The 22,145-nt window shown below is 30.9% G+C and overlaps 2 protein-coding genes across 2 annotated transcripts in view; one reads left to right on the top strand and one right to left on the bottom strand.

The window, feature by feature from the left end:
* Positions 1–13,269, bottom strand: part of LOC135951939 (A disintegrin and metalloproteinase with thrombospondin motifs 7-like) — a 49,693-nt gene extending 36,424 nt beyond the window's left edge. The window contains exons 1-3 of the mRNA XM_065501696.1: positions 13,151–13,269; positions 5,004–5,444; positions 4,555–4,930 (exon numbers count right to left, since the gene is read on the bottom strand). Of these exons, the coding sequence (XP_065357768.1) occupies positions 4,555–4,930; positions 5,004–5,444; positions 13,151–13,185 (852 nt within the window). The 5' untranslated portion in view covers positions 13,186–13,269. The remainder of the gene's footprint in view (positions 1–4,554; positions 4,931–5,003; positions 5,445–13,150) is intronic.
* Positions 13,270–15,421: 2,152 nt separating this feature from the next.
* Positions 15,422–22,073, top strand: ref(2)P (refractory to sigma P). Its single transcript, XM_065501382.1, has 4 exons — positions 15,422–15,955; positions 18,172–19,214; positions 20,692–21,499; positions 21,580–22,073. Exons 1-4 carry the CDS (start codon positions 15,790–15,792, stop codon positions 21,729–21,731), a joined length of 2,169 nt encoding a protein of 722 aa, XP_065357454.1. The 5' UTR covers positions 15,422–15,789; the 3' UTR covers positions 21,732–22,073.
* Positions 22,074–22,145: the final 72 nt, after the last annotated feature.

The raw sequence follows: 22,145 nt of genomic DNA, 5'->3' as shown, positions 1-22,145 counted from the left end.
CAGTCAGGCTTACTAAATTCTTACATCTTCCGTTAGCACTTAACAGATTTGTAGTGTTATTACAACTTAACGGATACTTAGCACAGCCGTTATTAAGCCATTAATAGGCAATAATTGGGTTTAAATTTGTTTATTCTGTTAAAAGTGCATTTGTGGCTCTTTTAATTCTGACATTGAATTAGTTAGACAAAATAAAGAAATATATCTGAAATACTTAAATCTTAATAAGTGGCTTCTTAGCATATTTTTTTAAAAAAGTCGTACACCCACCCTCACTTATACTTGTCAATTCAATAGTTTGTTGTGATATTTTAACAAAATGTGATTCTAGAATGTTTTATTAAACTGTTAACTGAAATGATGTGTAAACCACTTGATGAGAAAAAGCTAGTTTTATTTATGACAATATGTCAAAATAACTTCAAAATAGTGAAATAATTTTGTCATCTCTAGTTGCTTATAATAAACTCAGACATATTTTATATTCTTAGAGAAAAATGTCCGAAATCCTTCTTTGCATGAACCAATATTGCAAGATCGTCCTTCTGTCAAAATTATTTCCTAACTTGTTCGTTATTAAATTCTCAATTTCTTGTTGAAGATCGTTAAAAATTTGTTAGGCCACAGACTCCACTCATGTTCCTTATAAAATTCCCTGCAGACTCTTAGATTTCTTGGTGAAAATCGTTCATATTCCTGCAGCCAAAATTTCTTCTTAGTAGAGAAATTATTTAGTTCCAAGACTTCACTCTGGTCCCTTACAAAATTCTCTCTCAAATCTTTGATATTTTGGCGAGGACGTTCTAGTTCCCGCTGTTAGAATAACTTCCTAGTAATGCAATTATTAAGATTAAAGACTTCTCTCTGGTTTTTTATAGAAAGCACGAGCAACTTTTTGATTTCTTGGTAAAGATCGTTTTAATACGTGATATCAAAATTAAGCCTTTTTGGTCAAAGACTCATCCCTCGTTCGTTATAAAATTCTCGATTTCTTGGTGAATATTGTTCAAAATTATTTGGGTTACAGACTCCACTCTGTTCCCTTATAAAATGATGTTCGATTTATTGTTAAAGAACATCCAAATTTGTGCAGTCAAAAGTGCTACCCAATAGATAAATTATTTAGGTCAAACACTTCACTCATTTTACTTATAAAATCAACGAGAGACTCTTCGATTTCCTGGTTAAAATAGTCCATATTCCTGCTGCCAAAATTCCTTCGTTATACTGAAATTATTAAGGTCGCAGAATCGATTTCTTGGTGAAAATCGTCCAAATTCGTGCTGTCAATATTGCTTCCTTGTAGAGAAGCTGTTTAAGTCAATGACTCCTCTCTTATTCCTTATAAAATTCTCAGTGAGCAACTCTATTTCTTAATGAAGATGCTCCAAATTCCAGTAGTCAACAATCTGAAATTATTTCGGTCAAAGACTCATCTGTTGTTCTTTATATAATGCTCGAGCAACTCTTTGACTTTCTGGTAAAGATCGTCCAAATTCGTGTTGTACTTACTGCTTCCTAATAGAGATAATCTGCATCCTTATCAAATGCTCGGTCATAACTTCGATTTCTCGGTGTAGATCTTTCAAAATTGCTTCCTTATAGAGAAATTATTAAGCTAAACAATTCATATTTTGTTCCATATACAATTCTGGAGAAACTCTACGATTATTTGGTGAAGATCATCGAAAATAATTATATCTAAACTGCTTTCTACTAATGAAATTATTTATGTCACAGAACCCACTCTTGCCCCTTTTGATTTCTTGATGAATATCGTTCAAAATCCTGCAGTCAAATATAGTGAAATTATTTAGGTCACAAATTCCTCTCTGGTTTCTTATAAAATGCTGGGACATTGGTACGATTTCTTAGTGAATAACATAAATATTCCTGCTGTAAAAATGTTTTCCTAATAGAGATATTATTTAGGTCAAAGATTCCTTATAAAATTCTCGGGAAACTCCTCGATTTCTTGGTGAAGATCGTCTAAATTCGTGCTGTCAAAATTGCTTTCTTGTAGAGAAATTATTTAGTTTAAAAAGTCACAGACTCCACTCTAGTCCCTTCAAAATGCTCCCTCAAATCGTCGATATCATGGTGGGGATCGTTCTAAACCCTGCTATTAAAATAACTTCCTAACTTCCTCCTCTGTTATTCCTTACAAAATTCTTGGTGAGCAACTCTATTTCTTCACGAAGATCCTTCAAATTCCCGCTGTCAACAATTCTTTCTTATAGTGAAATTATTTCGGTCAAAGACTCATCTGTATTTCCTTATAAAATACTCGAGGAACACTTTGATTTTCTGGTGAAGATTCTCCAAATTCCTGCTGTCAATACTGCTTCCTAATAGAGAAATTATCCCGCCTTGATCTATATAAAATGCTCGGTTATCACTTCGATTTCTCGGTGTAGATCTTTCAAAATTCTACTGTAAAAATTGCTTTCTAATAGACAAATTATTTAGCTAAACAACTTATCTTTTGTTCAATATACAATTCTGGGGAAACTCTACGATTACTTGGTGAAGATCATTGATTGAAATTGATTTCTAATAGTGAAATTATTTATGTCACAAACTTCTCTCAGGTTTCTTATAAAATGCTCCGACATCGTTTCGATATCTTAGTGAATAACATACAAATTGCTGCTGTCAAAATTGTTTCCTAATAGAAAAATTATTTAGGTCAAAGACTCATCTCTTGTTCCTTATAAAATTCTCGAGAAACTCTTCAATTCATTGGTGAAGGTCAACCAAATTCCTGCTGACAAAATTGTTTCCTAGAAAGACTCCACTCTGGTCTCTTATAAAATGCTCAGGAAACTCTTAGATTATTTGGTGAAGACCGTCCAAATTCCAGCTGTCCATTGCTCTCTCTGACTCCTCCCTGGTTCCTTATTATTCGTGAAGATCATCCAAATTCCTGCTCTTAAAATTACTTTCTAATAGAGAACTTATATGTGTTTCAGTCTCTTCTATAGTTTCTTATTAATTTCTGGGTCATCTCATTTATTTGTTGACAAAAAAACCTAAAAAATCATGTTGTGCAGAAACTAATATCGTTTTTCTGTTGAAATTACTTCCTAATATTGAAATAATTTGGTCTTTGGCTCCCGTTATAATTCTTGTTCCTTATAAAATGTTGGGGAAACTCTTCGATTTCTTGGTGAAGATTATCCAAATTCATGCTGTCAAAGCTGCTTTCTAATAGCAAAATTATTTAGGACAAGACTCCATTCTGGTCCCTTATAAAATGATCAGGCAACTCTTAGATTTTTTGGTGAATATCGTCAAAATTCCAGCTGTCAATTGCTCTCTCCCTGTTTCCTTATAAAATGATTGAAAAAGTCTTAATTATCTTCGTGAAAATCAATTCCTGCTCTCAAAATTACTTTCTAATAGAGAACTTATTTGTGTTTCACACTCTTCTCCGATTTCTTATAAAATTCTGCGACATCTCATCCATTTTTTGGAAAAAAAACCTAAGACTCATCTCTTGTTCCTTATAAAATTCTCGGGAAACTCTTCAATTTCTTGGTGAAGATCGTCTTAATTCGTCAGGCAACTCTTATATTTTTGTTGAAGATCGTCCTAATTCCTGCTGTCAATATTGCTCTCTGTGACTCCTCTCTGTTTCCTTATAAAATTCATGCAAAAGTTTCCGGTATCTTCGTGAAGATCATCCAAATTCCTGCTCTCAAAATTACTTTCTAACAAAAAAATTATTTGGGTTTCACACTATTCTCTGGTTTTTTATAAAATTCCTCAAAAATCCTGCTATGCAGAAACTAATATTGCAAGATCGTTCTGTTGAACTTCCAAATAGTGAAATAATTTGGTCTTTGGCACCTCATAAAATTCACTAACAACTCTTCGATTTCTGTAAAAAAAATCGTTCAAAATCCTGTTGTGCACAATATTGCATCTTTCCAAAATATATCTAACTAAAACCAAATAAATTTAATAAAGTTCTCTTTACTCATAAAGTTATAAAACCTCCTTACTCCTGCCATCTTTCTTTTTATCTTTCTGATTTCATAATAATAGAGATCAATTTTGTAAAATTCAATATTTAATCATACAAAAGAGTTCAACAGGTCAACACTTATTTGGCTGCATAAATGTGTATCATAATTTTTAAAAGATGTTCAACATGATGATCATATTCAAGTGATTCCAAACCAGCAACAATTGCCACCTTCTTTCTTATTACTAAACAGCGAGCGAGTGCATATAGAAAGAATGAGGGAAAAATAGCAACTAATTTAAGCTCTTTAACTAAATGATGATAATGCACATGATCACAAGACCAAGAAATTATACAAGAAACGTGTTGAAAGACTCATGAAAAATTGAACAGACCTTTTAAAAAAAGATTAAATTTAACAAGAATCATAACATTCAGCAATGATGTTTAAAGAATTTAATCAATAGCTAAAAAGGCACTTGTTCACAGTCATACAACAACATTATGATCTTTAATATAATGCGCCTCTTTAAGATCATCAACGTTTACTTAAACATCCATCAAAAGGATTTTTTCAAGCTTACCTTGCAAATACCCTCCACACATACCGCCTTGCGACGATAGTAGTGGGTATAATAAATGGCTGGTTTCTCGCATGGTGTCCCATCTGTTACTGATTGATTCATGCTAATGAATATATCGGAATCAATGGGTTTACAATACAATTCACATTCATTATGTTCCTTTTCATAGCCCTGCCATGTATAGAATTTGCCTTTGTATTGCTGTCTATTATAGGCCGAACATTGTTCATTGCGCATTTGACGATTGCTAAATTTACATTTCTCATCTTTGCACAGGCGGTATTTTTTCATAATGCCAAAACAGCCGGTGGTCTGTTCGGCTAAATCGGGATAGAAAGTGATTTCCAAGGCATCAGAGTCGGTGGCATTTTGTATTCTAAAAAGAACACAAAAAAAGTAAATTTTCTTTTTGTTAAATTTATCTAAAAAGAAGTATTATTCATTTATACCTTTTAATGCACTGTCTTTTTCTGATTTGTACACAGGAATTTGTGCATCTACTCCATTTCTCCCAACGTCCCCAGGCATAAGTGGTGCCTATTCTTTTTGTAATGTGTATGGGTCTTTGGCGAGAGTTATTACGTCCACCACCACCACCACCCCCACTTTCAGCTTCATCTTCATCAGCCTCTTCATCGCCATAGTCTTCTTCATAATCATTAGATTCTTCGGGTTTCTTAGAGCTTTTGGAGCTTTTTGATAATGACTTTGTTTCATCTATAGAACTGGCTGACTTTGAAGAGCTTTTGTTTGTTAATTTATTATTATCTAAGGAATTTAAGGATTTTGTAACTTCCAAAGGATTTGCCACAATTTTATCATCAGATTTTGAGGTAGTAGAAGCATTGAGTGTGTTGGCTATAGATATGAGTAGTAGAACTACTGTTAAGCTAAAAATATATAACATTTATATTGAAATTAGATCTTACAAGTAAGAGAGCTATATTCGGCTATGCCGAATCTTATATAGCCTTCATCAAATTATACTTCAAAATAAAAATTTTAAATATTTTTAGGTAAACAAAATTTATTTTTTTTTCAGTTTTTTATTTTTTTTAAAAAATTAAAAAAAATTCGAATTGTTTTTTTAAACATTTTTTTTTTAAATTTAAAAATTTTTTTTTTTGTTTTTTCAATTTTTTTTTAATATTTAGCGAAAAAAAATTTTGGTTAAAAAAAAAATTCGGGTTAAATTTTTTTTCAGATTTTGACCCATTTAGATCCAACTTATGGTCTTATATAGGTCGTTGCAAAGGCCATTGAAATATCTATCATTAGATATGCATATTGTCTATATTAATGACTTAGTAATCCAGATATAATTCAAAAATAGGTCAAAAATCGAGGTTGTCCTGGTTTTTTCCTCATATCTCAGCCATTTGTGGACCAATTTTGCTGATTTTAAATAGCAAACTGACAGAATTATTGAAGATTTGGATCCCGAAGATATCTGGGGTCTTCAGAAAATTGATTTCAACAGACAGACTGACGTGGCTTAATCGACTCCGCTATCTATAAGGATCCAGAATATACTATATGCTTTTTAGGGTCGGAAATGAAAAATGTAGAATGACAAACTTATATACATATACCCTTCTCACGAAGGTGAAGGGTATAAAAAACTTGTTATTACTTAAACTTCTTTCGAACTGTCTGAAATCGAATCTAAGTTGAGCAACTAAAACCTGTTCAGACAGTGAATTAACCGAGAAGAAGTAGTAGTTTTTAAGATGATAAATAAGAACTTTTTGAACTCTCGAAATATTTCTTAGATTGATTGAGTGCTAACTCAAATGTGATACCTTAGACCCATGGTAGGCGTTCATATTGTTCAGGTTACGATGATTTTCGTCAAACAACCCGAATGTGAACAAAAGAGCGTAAAAATACACACATTTCATTCAGTTTCTTGATGTTGTTGTGAATATTTTATTCTTTATCCAAAAGAGCACACAAATTAAATGCCTCTTTTTGCCTACCAATGCCTTAGACCAGACATCGGCAAAGAGCCACCTTAAGAGCTCTCTGGTTTTATTTTCTTTCACACGTACGTAATTGGCAAAAAAAATTAAAAGAAATCATTCTTACAAACCTTTGTATCAGTGCACTGAATGCCAGAGAGCGCTACTCAAAAAACGCTAAGTGGTGTTAGTGTGCAAAGGCAATTTTACTCTCTGCCGATGTCTGCCTTAGACTGTCTATATTGTTACGAAATTGTACTTGAATTCAAATATAACGATTTTAACGGATGATTTAAAGTTGCATAATGCTTTCAAATATCAGTGTGCCCAAATTTTAACATATCTGTGGGCATTATTAACATTGAATAAAAGCTTTCAGTTGACCATTGATCGTAAGTATGGCAACGCTGTTTGCTGCGACCGTATATTCGAATATTCAGTTAAAGAACATTGTAGAAATAGAGCTTTCTAGATGGTAATGCAGTGTTATAAATAGTGACAGAGGTTGCAGTCGTGAGTCAGTTAATCAGAGACGCTATTCGAATAAACTTCAACTGAGTGCCTTAAAGTGTGCTGTATTTTTCAAGTGAATTCGTGTACATTATAAAGTGTCTGTATTTCTGAGAATTTATAAACGTGTATAAAAAATATAGAGTGACTATTTAATTCTGTGGTTGTTGTACATTTTAAATAAATAAAGGGTTGTTACAATTTTTAAACTACTAGACGGCTTTTATTTGCAATCAAAAGTATCCGGTTTATTTAAAGGAAATAAACTAGCGTTTTAAAAAGGTTAAAACGTAACAATATGTTCAAGCGATTTAAAAAGTCTTCACAAATGATTAATACGATTTTTGAATTATCTGATTACTTCCGAGACAGATATTTTAACTCTCATCTCAAGAAGAGAACTTAGATTCTTAATTTTTTAAAAACAACAGAGTTTTGACAAGAAAAAGCTTTAAAGTTTAAGCACAAAGGTGACCTTCGTCAAGATAAATGGGAAAAAACGAGACGGTTTTTAGACTCAGAAGACACTCAGTAGTGTACAAATTAAAGGTTTAAATTGGAAAATAGGTTTTAAATACAAATAAGCTGTAATAAGTAAAAGCTTTAAACAAAGTTGGTTCTACAGCAATGTAAAGATCGTGAAAGCTTACAAAAATCAAGCACAAAGGGGACAATTGTAAAGAAAATATGTGAAATAGAGTTAAATTTGATAAATATTATGGTTTTTAGATTCTCGCATGATTTCTGAGAAAGATTTTTGAAGACAAAGTAAAGGTGAAGGCAATTCTTTGTAGTCTTCATTATTTAATTCAATCCCCTAATGACTCATTTTCGATTTAGCAAATTATCTCAACTGAATTTTTAGAATTTTTAAATACCCCCATAATTTCCTCACTTTCAGCTTGAATTAAACTAAACAATCAGTGTTAAACAAAAGGAATGATAATACCTATTTTCCTGACATCATTTTGTTTAAAATTCTACTAATTTTTTTTATTATTTATTTGTTTTATTGCAGACATCATTTTTGAACATCAGTTAAGCTTCAGTGCATTCTATACAACAAACTAAATTAGAACAAAATCCTCTTTCTAAAACCATTCATAAAATGAAATAATTTTTAAATACAAAAAGTGCTAAACTGAAAAAGGTGAACAGTGCAAAGTGAATGAGTGAGTGAGTGACTGCCTCTTAATACTTTTAGATCAATAGATAATTAAGGGTAATTGTTATAGAAATTAGTTAATAAATGAAAATAATTAAATGGGTGGAGACATTTTAACACCCATAACTGAATAAAATATAAAAATTACTTAACAAAAAAAATTGGTTTAAACAATTTGTATAGAATAGAAAGAAGTTTAAAAATTCTAAATATAAATAAAGATCACACGTTTATGAGTCATTGTGAGATAAAATAAATAATTAACAAAAATCATGGTGACATTTTTGGATTTTAGAAAAGTAGACAGAATTTTATTTCTGCTGATATAATTACCCATAGTAGAAAAATAGAAGGTAGTTTCATTCTCTCTTTATTTTTTAAAATTCTACGTCTGACATGCTTAAGGATTTTGACGTTTTCGTTAAAATAGTAATGCCATATCAATTTCAAATTTTCCCTTTGGGAATACATAATTTTCATTAATTTGAAAATTATTAAAAAAATAGAAAAAATATTTACCAAACAACAACAACAGTTTATAGATATATGTAAAGCTTGCGAAGAAGATTTGCCAAAACAGCCAATGGTATGCTCCGACCATTTAGTTAAAAGTAATATTTCAGTTAAAACAAAGCGTGTGAGATTGGATATGAATGCTGTCCCAATGAACACAAGGTAACTTCAAATTACTATTTATTATGTAAACATATTTTGGGATATATATCACCGATTATTACCGATCATAATCCATTAACTATGCACACTGGAGTAGAATCGAAATTATTTGAAAATAAATCTCGTATTTCGAAACGGCGTACCCAAGGAATATTCGAGTTTAAGATTTGAAAATGAACCCCACCAATACTTCAATGGCGGCGCTATGGGACCCAAAGTAGGGCACCTTCGACATGTAAATTTGTTAAACGCGTGCCATTTTTTGTTTTCCATCCGATTTCAAAGACTTTTTATATTTTCTGAGAGTGCTCGGCTAGATCTTGAAAATACATTCTTCCGTGTGCTACTTGTCTCTTATAATTAAACCTCCATTTAAAAGATATAAAATATTTATATAGTAATAAAAAAAATGAAGAAAATGCATACATATAAAAATAGTCAACGTGTTTTAATAAGTAATCGAACGTTAGGAATTGAATCAATAACTCCCAACACAACATAATACATTTTTATTTAAATAATAAATTAAATTACACATTTTTTGTAAAAAAATTCTCGAAAATCATAATAATTTTTTGGAATGTGGCAACGCTTTTTATAATGCTCACAAAAAAAGGAAACTTCAAAAAACCTTATTTTAAAAAAAAAATTTTGATTGAAACTACCTTCTATATTTTTATCATGTAATTACCTATACTTGACAAATATTTATTATAACAATAAATGACATTTGTTGTCAAGACAAAGTTGTCTAACAATTTTATCATAACGAAGCAATAATACTAAAAAATGGAGACTATTCCTTATAATTTTTTATCTAGACAACCGTTTTGAAGTTTATCATGATAAAATTTTATCAGGTATAACCAGGGAGTTACAGGTAATTTTCTTGCCAGATCCTATCACATGTCGATTCTCAGTTGAATGATTCTTCGATCCATGATAAATCAGTGGCTCCACTTATGCTTTAAAGCTTTTAAAAAGCTCTTTACTTTCCAAAATTGAGACTTGTTTAAATTCAGGTCTTGTCAGATCTTATCACATGTCGATTCTCAGTTGAATGATTCTTCGATATCCATGTTAAATCAGTGCCAAAGATTTACATAGGTCATCAAAACTTTTGCCCCAATGAAAAAACTAATATTTGAAACAAATTAGTAAAATCAAGGATGAAAATTTAACACCAAATTAAAAAGGCTTCAAAGGCCATTTCCTCCAAATCGAAAACGAATGCTACAAATATATTTTTGAAAAGCTGTTAAGTTTACTTTATGTTCAAATTCCAAGCCGATTTCTCCAGATTCGACTGATTCAACTAAGCTTTGGGCACTGATTGGTATATTTTCAGTCTAAAAAAAGTGACCTGAGTTTTTTTAGACTGAAAATATACCAACAAATTCATGGGGACTCGATAATATTGTTATTCTATTTTAGATAATAGAGTTCTAGTAGCCGATATTTTGACTCAACGAAACTTTTTAAAAAGACCAATAGTCAACCTAATCACATATAAGCTACAATGTCTTTATATGCCGCAGGGGCACCTAATACAAGACTTTCCACATCCTCTAAGAAACAGAGCTCGTCCGCAACCAAACCAAGAAGAGAACCTTCTCCTCCGCCAACGTTTAAATCAACAATTTTTCCACCTCACTCTGATCACCATCAATCCACGATTGGAGAACACTAATCTGTCTTTTCGTCTTCGTATATAATCACGAAATCCGAGACCATTCTCTCTCTCATAAAAAATGGAACTCATCGGCAACCGTTTGTAATTTCCACAATATAATTTTCCGACACTATAAAGTATATATATTCTGGATACTTATCGATAGCGGCATCGATTAAGCCATGTTCGTTTGTCTGTCCGTCCGTCTGTCTGTTGAAATCAATTTTCTGAAGACCCCAGATATCTTCGGGATCTTAATCTTCAATAATTCTGTCAGACATGCTTTCGAGAAGTTTCCTATTTAAAATCAGCAAAATCGGTCCACAAATGGCTGAGATATGAGAAAAAAACCAGGACAACCTCGATTTTTGACCTACATATATCTGGATTTCTAAGACAATATGGATATCTAATGATAGATATTTCAAAAACCTTTGCAACGACGTATATAAGACCATAGTAAGTTGAACCTACAATGGGTGAAAATCGGAAAAATATTTTTTAACCCGAATTTTTTTTGAAAAAACAAAAAAAAAATTTTTTAAATTTAAAAAAAAATGTAAAACTTAAAAAATTTTAATAACAATTTAAAAAAAAAAATTCCAAAAAATTAAAAAAACACTGGAAAAATTTTGTTTAACTAAAAATATTTCAAATTTGTATTTTGAAGTATAATTTGGTGAAAGGGTATATAAAATATGGCTCTCTTACTTGTTAAATCTAGATTCGATTATTCATCGCTTAATGACTACATAAACCCAATTACAGATATATTTCTCGCTGATTCCCATCCCTTTTTTGCTGGACAGTCTTTTCTAAATCGCAAATCACTATGTTCAGTTGAACATTCTACCCAGTAACGATCCATACTCCATTTACCGAATCATATAAAAGTAATTTTTGAGAGCGTTCCACTAGACACCATAATAAGAGTAGATTTGTATTTAAAAGTGATGTGTCAATGAGTTATTGACACATTATTTCCGGATGTAGAATCTACCCCATAACGCTCCATAACTTATTCACAATTGGTTTTCGAATCATATTGTTACGTTTTAACCTTTTCAAAACGCTGGTTTATTTCCTTTAAATAAACCGGATACTTTTGATTGCAAATAAAAGACGTTTGGTAGTTTAAAAATTGTAACAACTCTTTATTTATTTAAAATGTACAACAACAACAGAATTAAATAGTCACTCAGTTTATAATGTACACGAATTCAATTGAAAAAACACAACACACTTTAAGGCACTTAGTTCTGACATTATTTATAACACTGCCATCTGCACTCTAGATTGTTCTTTAACTGTCAAAATTCGAATATTCTAGATCTTACTAATACACACGCCATCTGTGGTGTTCTTTCTACAATGTTCTTTAACTGAATATTCGAATTCGAATACAGCGTTGCCAACTTACGATCAAATCAACTGAAAGCTTTTATTTAATAATGCCCACAGATATGTTACAGTTTGTTATTACAGCACCGTTATTTGAAAGCATTATGCTACTTTTAAATCAGCCCTTAAAATCGTTATAATTGAATTCAAGTACAATTTCGTAACAATATAAAAGGAATTTTGAAGATTTACTACTCGCAGATTCGAAATGCTTTGAGTGCATCCACTAAACATCATAACAGCACTAAATTTGTATCCAAAATAGATTTAGTGGTGGTGATTTTGACACGGAAGATAAATATCACCCAGACCAGCCAAGAATTGCAGGCATTACTCCCTAAAGATTGTTATCAAATTCAACAAGAGCTTGCAAATTCATTGGGATCAAATCAAGCAGCTAAACGTTTTCGAGCAGCAGGATTCATTCAAAAGCAGGGAAACTGCAAATTGAAACCGATAGACCATGAAAGTCGAAATATTAATGGCGCTAAGGTAATGGACTGTATTTGGTGGAAGCAAAAGGGTCATATATGCCGCCAGACGGGATACGCTTGACTTTGGAACAGAGTATCCGTAATTGGCTTGATTCGTTCTGGGCCTCAAGATGAGCAGTTCTATTGGCTCGGAATGAATATGATGCCAGAAAGATGAGAAAAGGTCATAGCTAACTGTGGCCAATACTTTGAATAAATTTATGTTGTACAAATGCTTTAACATTAAAGCTAAAAATTCCAAGAAATCCCGCATATTTAAGTCATATATGAAATATTTAAGATTTATGTCCGTCCTTATGTCTGCTGAAGGAAAGTTAGAGCCCAGAGAGAAGGACCTAGTGGAATGCTATTCGCAACTATTCTCTGTTAATCTCTGTTGTTTTGAAAATGAGCAAAAAGATTAATGGCGGGTATATATGATTCGGCACATCCGAATAAAACACTCTTACTTGTTTTAACTGTTCACTTCATTTAATATTTCTTAAAATACACTCCACTTTTTAATATTTATTATTTTATTCCAGATCTTTTTTAATGTTTTTTTTATTATTTAGTTCATCATTATCCATATCAGAAAATTAAATTTCATTATTTTTTTCAATATTTTTTTTTTCATTTTGAACCCATTAACAAACATTGCAGTGCGTAAAAACGCCCTCACTTTTGCACACATAATAATCGTAAATTTTTATGAAATACTAAATAAATCATTACAAACCTGATAACACTAGTAGAAAACATGGCAAATGTCATCCGAACACAATAACTATTAAATTAAATTATTATTATATACAGATTTTTAAATATGCTTTAAAAAAAACTGCTGCTCTCCTTTAAAAACCAAATACGTTTTAACCCTTAACAAATCTCAAACGTTACTAAAATAATTAACAGAAAATTAAAAATTTTATTATTTCTGTTACACTTTGTTTTTATTAAGTGATGAAATAAAAAAAAAACAATTTTTTTGTGAATGAAAAATGTTTATTAATTTATACATTTAAAACAAAAACAACCATTAAAATAAATTTAATATAATTTATCTTAGTATTTTGTTTATGTTTTGTCTATATGTAGTAAATATTATTCAAATGAATAAGTTAGAATGTGTTAGTAAATTATTATTTTTTGTTGTTAGAAGTACTAAAAGAACCACAATTATAAATTGTTTTAAATAAACAATATTTACAACAAAAATATAGTTTTACTTCTGTTTGTATAATCATTTTAATCATTTGTTTAACTAAGATAAAGTTTTAAAAAATAACGTTAAGAAAAACAGTAACGTTTTCACTGTTTTGAAATATTGTTCACATATGTGTTTTATTTGCATGTAAAAATCTAAAGCATACTTTCAGGCACTAAAAATAATACTGTAAAACAATGATGCCTACGTATAACATTTTGTATTGGGATAAAAAATTAATAATTTTAGTATCCTTTTTTTTGTGGTTTAGAAACGTCTTTTTTGGAAAAAAATTCAGTATCTCAGGAACTATTGGATACATTATTACGAAATTTAACATGGTTGGAGCTGATATATGTACATATATTTGTCTTCTTAGTCACCTCGGATATCACATTTTTTAAAAAAATCTACGATTTCGACTTTTCGACCTTTTTTCATCAAAAAATCGATTTCGACATTACTCTTCTGTGACTGTTTGAAAATTGTGAAATGTTATAATATCGTGTTTCCCTTGTTATACAGTTCGCCATGAGTGTCAAGAGTATATATAAGTTTATCATTCCGTTTGTAATTTCTACATTTTTCATTTGCGACCCCAAAAAGTATATATACTCTGGATCGTTATAGATAGCGAAGTCCATGCCATGTCCGTCTGCCCGACTGTATGTTGAAATCAACATTTCATAGCCCCTAAATAACTTACATACATGATTCGGTTGCTATTTAAAATCGACAAAATCGGCCCACAAATGGCTGATATATAAGGAAAAACCCGGGAAAACCTCGATTTTTGGCCTATTTTTTATCTATATCTGGATTACTAAGTCATTACTATAGACAATATGGATATCTAATGATAGATATTTTAAAGTCCATTGCAACGATGTATATAAAGCTATAGTATGTTGGACCTACAATGGGTCAAAATCGAGAAAAATATTTTTTAACCCGAATTTTTTTTTTTGGTCAAAAATTATTTTTCCAAAAAAAAAATTTGGAAAAAAGTTTTTAAAAAAATTAAAAAACAATTTCGAAAAGAACAAATTAAAAAAAAACTTTTTTATAAAAAAATTTCGAAAAAAAAAAATTTTTAATTGTATTTACCTAAAAATATTAAAAAAAAATTATTTTTATGTATAATTTGGTGAAGGGTATCTAAGATTCTGCACAGCCGAATATAGATCTCTTATTTGTTTAGGATTAATATAAACATACATAGTCCAGTTGATCTGCCGTCTTCATTATTAGATCAAAGTTAATCGCAGTTGAGGACGCTGTGTCACTTTACGGACGGCATACCAATCATTTAGTGTACTATAAACTCTACTTTTTAAAACATCAGCAGTTTGTGAATACTGCCACTGACTACGCGATATTCTAATATGGGACTTTCCCCAAAATCGAATTGTTTTTTATTTTTGCTAAAATCTGGTAGCTTTCAATTTATTTCGTTTCGTTTTGATGGCAATTTTATAGATTTTATTATATATTTGTTTTTTACAAATTATGCCTTTAAAATTTAAACATTTTTTAATTAAACAAATGTAATTACTTTTTACAAATAATGTACAAAAGTTCAACAATTAAATAATTGTTTAATTTAATAAATTTTTCGACACATTTTTTTTTTAGAATTTGGCATCACTATTGTTTATTTATGTTTTCTATAAATACATCTGGCAACATTGTAAACGACTCCAACATCTGTGACTTCGTATTTTAATTTATTTCACAACAAAAAATTCTGCAATTCAGTTTGTGTTTTCATTTGATAAACAAAAACAAACCGTGATTAAACAAATTTGAAAGAATATTCAAGAATAAATTTAAAAATACCTACAGAGAACACGTCAAGCATAATTAAAGAGAAAACCAAGTAAAGTTTGCATTTAGCAAAGAGTATCAATTATTGCGTCTTTCCACACATTCGTCTACAATTTCATATAAAAACAACGACAATAAACGATTGTAATTTAGTTTTTCCACAAAACTTAAACCAAAAACACAAAAAATAATATACATACCACAAGCAGCTCAGCTAGTATACAGGCAGACATTTTGTAAAGTGCTAAGAAAATTCATATATTGTGTAAAAAGTTACAAGAAAGTGTTACAAATAAATTTGCAGTTTACTGAAAAATAATAAAAAAAAAAAGAAATAAACAACAATGGATCAAAATTTCCTTAAGATTACCTATCATTTGGGTGCCAAGAAAATGAATGCCTACTTGAAAATGCCTTCGCCCACTTACCATGTCCTTAAGAAGGAAATCGAAATGTGTATATTCGAGGAACGCAAACAGCCACGTTGTGAAATACGTACATTCTGGATAGGTAAGACATGTTTTTTTCATGATATATTTTCATTATGTTGCAATTCTTTGTAATTTGTACATAAATTTAAAGATTTTTCATCATAGTCGACCAAGTGCATAATTTCGCAATGCAGTTTTCAAGTTAAGAGTAAAAAACTTGCAGTGTAATTGTTAAGAGAGTGTGTGTATAAAAATTTTAAGAGAATGTCGGCATTTTAATGTAACCAGATGTTTTGGTATTAAAAAAAGTGCAGTCAAATTTAGCCGAAAAAGGATGACACAAATGTAGCGTTATCACTATTAAAAGTAATGCCAAGGCTGTAGAAACTGTTTAAAGTTTCAATATGTATTATAATAAAAATTAGTTAAATGAAGTTATTTGTCATAGTAAATACAAAGAAAAACTACAAAATATTAAAAATAATGAAACAAATGAAGTTTAGCCAAGCAATAAATGCTTAATAATGTTTGTCACCGTTCCATATTTTCAGAGTTATCTGCCTCTGATGTTGAAACACTAATATTCTCATATCTTTTTAATATCAGACCGAAATATTTATTATATCGTTTGAAAGGTTTTCGAAAAAGCTTTAAAATGGTATACAAACCATCCAAAATTATTACATTTGGAACCAATTCCAGCTTTTTGATAGTTTCTTTAATGTATTTAATTTCGCTGGCAATAATTCTTGATTGCCGTCCTACAGCCGGGCGGAAGGGCTTATAAATGTTGCACGATATAGTTATTTTAACAGAAAAAATTTACATTTATTGTTGGATCTTGAAAATATGTACCTTCAATTAGATACGTTATATTTTTAAATTTTTCTTCAGAAAATAAAAAGCTACAATTTACTATTTCTTTCCATATTGTGTCTTTATTTTCTTATAGTTTTATATATTTAAGTAAAATTATTAAATTAGCAAAATCATTTAAAATAAATGCTTCCAAAGTTATTCAGCCCCATTATGAATAAAAATTCCCGGGAAGTTTTTTCCCACTTTTCCTATTCAAATTCAATGTTAAAAATAAGAATAGGGAAAAACTCATAATTCATAATTGGGCTGATTATAAAATCCATACAGAAAAACCAAATTCGCACCGTTTCTTCTAGAACAAGTAGTGAAATAAAAATATACGGAAACGTTGATTGAATCTATTGAATATTTCAATTCAATCTTCTTCAAAATACATATTTTAATTTCAGTTCCTCCTCATTAAATATTCTAAAGAACATAATTATCGAGCGACTTGATATTTTCATAGGGTTACAACTCCAAATGGTTCATATTTCATAGCAGTTTAAATAAGCGTGCAAACCTCTAACTACCTATCTTGCTGAAATACCAATTACCATGACTCACTTTTGGTAAATCAAAATCGTCTCAAAGTCTATATTTTAAATACATACTAAAATAAATTTGACAAAATTTAAATACACTCTAATTAATTATTTATGGCGCCTACTTCAGGCCAAACAAAATCATCTTTGCCTCTTGATGATTCATAATTTTCCCAATCTATAATCATTTTCTTTTTTTCTAATTGTAATTATAACAATAATAATGGTCTTAGTTTGAAAATTGCAAACAATTAATTGATAAATTGAGTTCAAAAAAAGACTTATTTTTAGTTTGTGGTTTTTTTAAGACTCGTATGTTCTTCATTTATTTATTTATTAATTTGTTTTGTTTTTATTTTTATATTATTTACAAACAAAACAGAAACAACCTGTTTGACTTTTTCATATCGATAACGTTGTTGTGTTCTTTTGTTTAGTTAGTATCTTGTTTTGCTCTTTTGTGTAGCATAATACTTGACATTTGAAATCTTTATACTATATTTAAATTATTATTCTACTCTCTCAAAATGTTTTTGCTTATTCATTGATTTTATTATTTCAATAAGAAGTTATTTGTCTCTCTCTGTATTGTGAAACTGATAGCTATTTAAATAAGTTTGTTTATGAAAGAATGAATAATGGCATGCTACTCACTCACTAGTGTGTGAGCTTTTAATTTTAATATTTATAAACTCTGTTCTCTGGGATTGTTAATTTACTTTTTGGGAGTAATTAATGAAAATTACTAGATATATCCATCTGCCTGTAGAATTAAACTTTTCGAAGCCCCAAAACAAATAGGTTTTTAATGAATTATCCCTTTTTTATGAAAATTTGCAATACAAATAAATATTATTTAAAAAAAATTCATTAAATGATTTATTTTCTTTAGACGAGGACCATGATGAAATCGAAATTATCAATCAATGCGACTATGAAATTTTCATGACCAAACGTTCATTGCGTCAACACTTGCAAGTCGCCCCCATTGGTGCAACTGCAGAGGAACAGCCGGATGGTGCTCCTGCCGCCGCCGCCACTAAAGCCTCAGTAACAACAACATCTACTGAGTCGGCTACCACCAATCAAGCTACGGTACCACCAGCTGCTGGTTCTTATGACTTTGCCGTACACGAGCATGTCGAATGTGATGCTTGTCTTATGGCCCCCATTATGGGTTTCCGCTACAAGTGCATTCAGTGTCCCAACTATGATCTATGTCAGAATTGTGAATCCAAACATATACACTCCGAACACATGATGGTACGCATGCCAACTAACAATTGCCCCAATGTTATTGAGGCCTATGTTACGGGACGCACATCGCGTCGTCATGGCAAACGTTCCAAAACCTCTTGTCCAGTCGTTAAAAATGGCCTGTCCGTGGTCATTGATGATGAGCTGGAGACTGGCAATGCTACCGGAACAGAAAGTGCTGATCAGTCTTCGCCTGCTAATGGCAAAGAACAACAACGTCATCGTGGCCGTAATCATCATCATCGTCGTCATCATCGTAATAATTTCTTTTCACATTTGTACGAAATGATGCATGATTTGGCTGAGGGTGGTGGTGCTGCCGCTGCTGCTCATGCTATGGGTGAAACCACGACCTCTACCAAAAGTAGCACTTCTACCACAGGTCCTCAAACGACCACAACTTCGACAACTGCAACTAATGTGCCAGTTTTTGAAAATGAAACAACAAACAATATTGCAGCCGCAGCTGCTGCTGCCGCCCATATGGCTGCCCAAAAAGCTCATGAAACTGCTGTTAAAACTGCAGAAATAGCTGCTAAAATTGCTCATGAATCTGCTGTACAAGCAGCCAAGAATGTTAACGAGAACACGGTTGGTGCTCCTTCAACCTCTGCTTCAGCTACCGCTGCAGCTACTGCTGATGTTGGTGAAAAAGAAAAGGAAGCTACTAAAGAAAAGGTAAGAGTTAAATTAAAAAACAGCAACATTTTTTTCCCCGAAAAAGTTTTCAACCATTTTTTTTTTTCTAAAAAAAAAATATTTCACAAATTTATTTTATAAAAAATATTTCACCAACTTTTTCTTATAAAAAATATTTCTGAAATTATTTTCTAAAAACATATTTCACCGAAAAAAAATATTTTTAAAAAAATCTTTAAAATATATTTTTTTTTTCTTAAAAATATTTCACACAATTTTTTAATCCAAAAAAAAAAAAATTTTAAGAGAAAATTTTACACAAATTTGTTACTAAAAAAAAATTACTCAAATTATTTTCTAAAAAAATATTTGAACTACATTATCACAGATTATTACAGATATGAATAAGCTGTTTTACAAATATGGCAACCAAAACACAAACAATAAATAAATGTCAAAATGGTGGTGGTTTGAAAAGAGGGACAAATATATAATAATATTTGTTTGTCTCTATTTCAAAATACGTTACTATGAATTTATGATTTTCAAAAAAAAAAATTAATGTTTGTCAATAAATAAAATATACATAAATTTGTGTAAAAACAAAATTATGTTAAAAAGAAAACCAAAAAGCAAATTTCACAGGGAAAAAAGTGTTACTGAATGGCGAAAAAGTATTCAAAAGAAACGTTTCACATTTTGCTAAAATGTTGTGTATAAGTTTGTGATTTGTGCGATGTTTGTAATAGGAATTTTGTGCAATTTTATGGCTATCTGTAGCCGACGTGTAACTGCTTTGTTTATGAGTATGATTTCGTAGGACGTGTTGTACATTTCAACATATTATACTTTTGGGTTTCCTAACACGTTAACTGTCCAGGGCAGCGACTGAGGATTGCCTCATACGTCAGCTTTTATAGGGTAATCTCCAATCTATATCTCTTAAAATATTTTTTTAATAGCCGTATATGTGCTGTTTACTTAATGAAACAAAAATCTCCTATAAATCGCTTTCAGAGTCCACAGACCAAATGTGTGCTTAAAAATTGTTTGGATGAACAGCCCACATATGGGCTGTAGACTGCTGGCGTTTTCCGTTCATAGCCCATATATGGGCTGTGGACTGTTTTGAAAATTTTAGAACAAACTAACATTTTCCATGTATTGTTTCAACTGCACAAAGTTTTTGAGTTCACAAATTTTATCATATTTATTATTTACATACAGAAATAAATAAAATATTTCTTCCTCAATGTTTACTTTTGTTTTAAGTTTCTTACAGTCATATAGTTGGTCTCTCACACTCGTTGCTTATATTGAAAATTATATTTTTGTTCTCGCTCTGTAAACCACGACCATAATAAAATGGTTTTAAACGTCAATATAAACATACGGTGCGAAATTACTTATTTGACACCTATCATTAGTTGCATATCTGTATAATCTGTGTACATTATTTTCTAAATATGTGGCAATCAAACTTTTTTAAAAACAAAATATTTCACAAAATTTATAGGTTGATGCCACTACATCGCCACGCGATTTTGAACCTCAACCCAATCCAGTTCCCGTCATGCCCTCACCATCTTTGGAAAGTCTTGCTCAGTTCTTAGATCCTCAGTACATGAAGACTGGCATACAGATTTTGAATAACTTCAGCGATATGTTTGCCAAAATGTTAGACCCCATGGATGTCGATGGAGGTGAAAACCAGATTTATCCTAATTTACGTAAAAACTCTACAACTTCTACCAAATCGTCCGTTTCCTCCAACCCTAATAGTTTGGGCAGCGACAAGAAATCTGCTAGCGAAAATTTAATCGAAAAGGAACAACAAAATCAAGAGCAAACTATGGAAGCCAAACAGCCGGAAAGTGATGCTTCGTCACATGTTGAAATTGATGATTTGGGCAGTGATAGTGAAAATGACAGTGTTTCTGAGTCGTTCATTAAGTTAGATGCTCCCAAAGAAGCCAATATCGGTACACCTTCTTCGTATAAATCGACTTCAGCTGCAGCCTCGGCTCAGACTACACCACCTCAGTCGTTGGATAAATCAAAGGTTATGGATTTTGCCCAACTAAGTGCAGATTTGAAGGCTCATATTGCCGAAGAAGCTGCAAATGATTCATCATCGACCACTGTTGAAACTACTGTTACGGCTACTAATGATGCTGTTGATAATGCAAATGGCTCTACAACAACTATAACTTCTACCACTACTGCTAGCGAACCAGTAGTTACTACATCCTCTACCACAACTTCGACTACTACAACTCCCGGCAAGCCTGAGGAGAAACGCGCTGTACCCGTTTATCATGTTGGTGAGTAATGACTTATTTTGAATGTTTTTTAACAAAATTATAAATACAATGTTTTTCAATTTGTCTCCTTCCCATAACAGACCAACGCATTAATAATGCTGTTCATGCCATGATGTCTATGGGCTTCAGCAACGAGGGTGCTTGGCTAACACAACTATTGGAAAATGTTAATGGCAACATATCCGAAGCTTTGGATCTTATGTCTGTGGCTCAACGTGGTGGTAGCCGTTAAAATTTTATATTTTATTATGTATCTCTTTTTATTAATATTAAGCTGGAGCGGTTTACCTCTCCTTTTTTCAATGAATTATAACTTTATAGTAGTAGTATTTGCTTTTTTTTGTTTGTCCCAAGGGAATCTTATTTTATGTATATGTATTTTTCTTTTCGCTACTTTTTTGAAACAATTATTACCGATACTATATATATTTAGTTTGTAGTCTTATATGATATAATCAACCATATATGTATGTGTATAATTATTTATGTTTGAACACAAAATATGAAATTGCTGTGGTGAACGAATACCTAGCATTCGAAGTCACTAACAAAATAAACGCATATTAATCGACAATATTGAGTGTTATTACTTATGAAAGGAAATTATTGTAAATAATGACAAAATCTCTAGATTATCAATAATAAA

Source organism: Calliphora vicina, chromosome 2 (assembly GCF_958450345.1).
Source record: "Calliphora vicina chromosome 2, idCalVici1.1, whole genome shotgun sequence".
NCBI classification, from domain to species: Eukaryota; Metazoa; Arthropoda; class Insecta; order Diptera; family Calliphoridae; genus Calliphora; species Calliphora vicina.
Note: the sequence above shows the minus strand (reverse complement) of the source record. Positions and strands in the feature narration are given on the sequence as shown.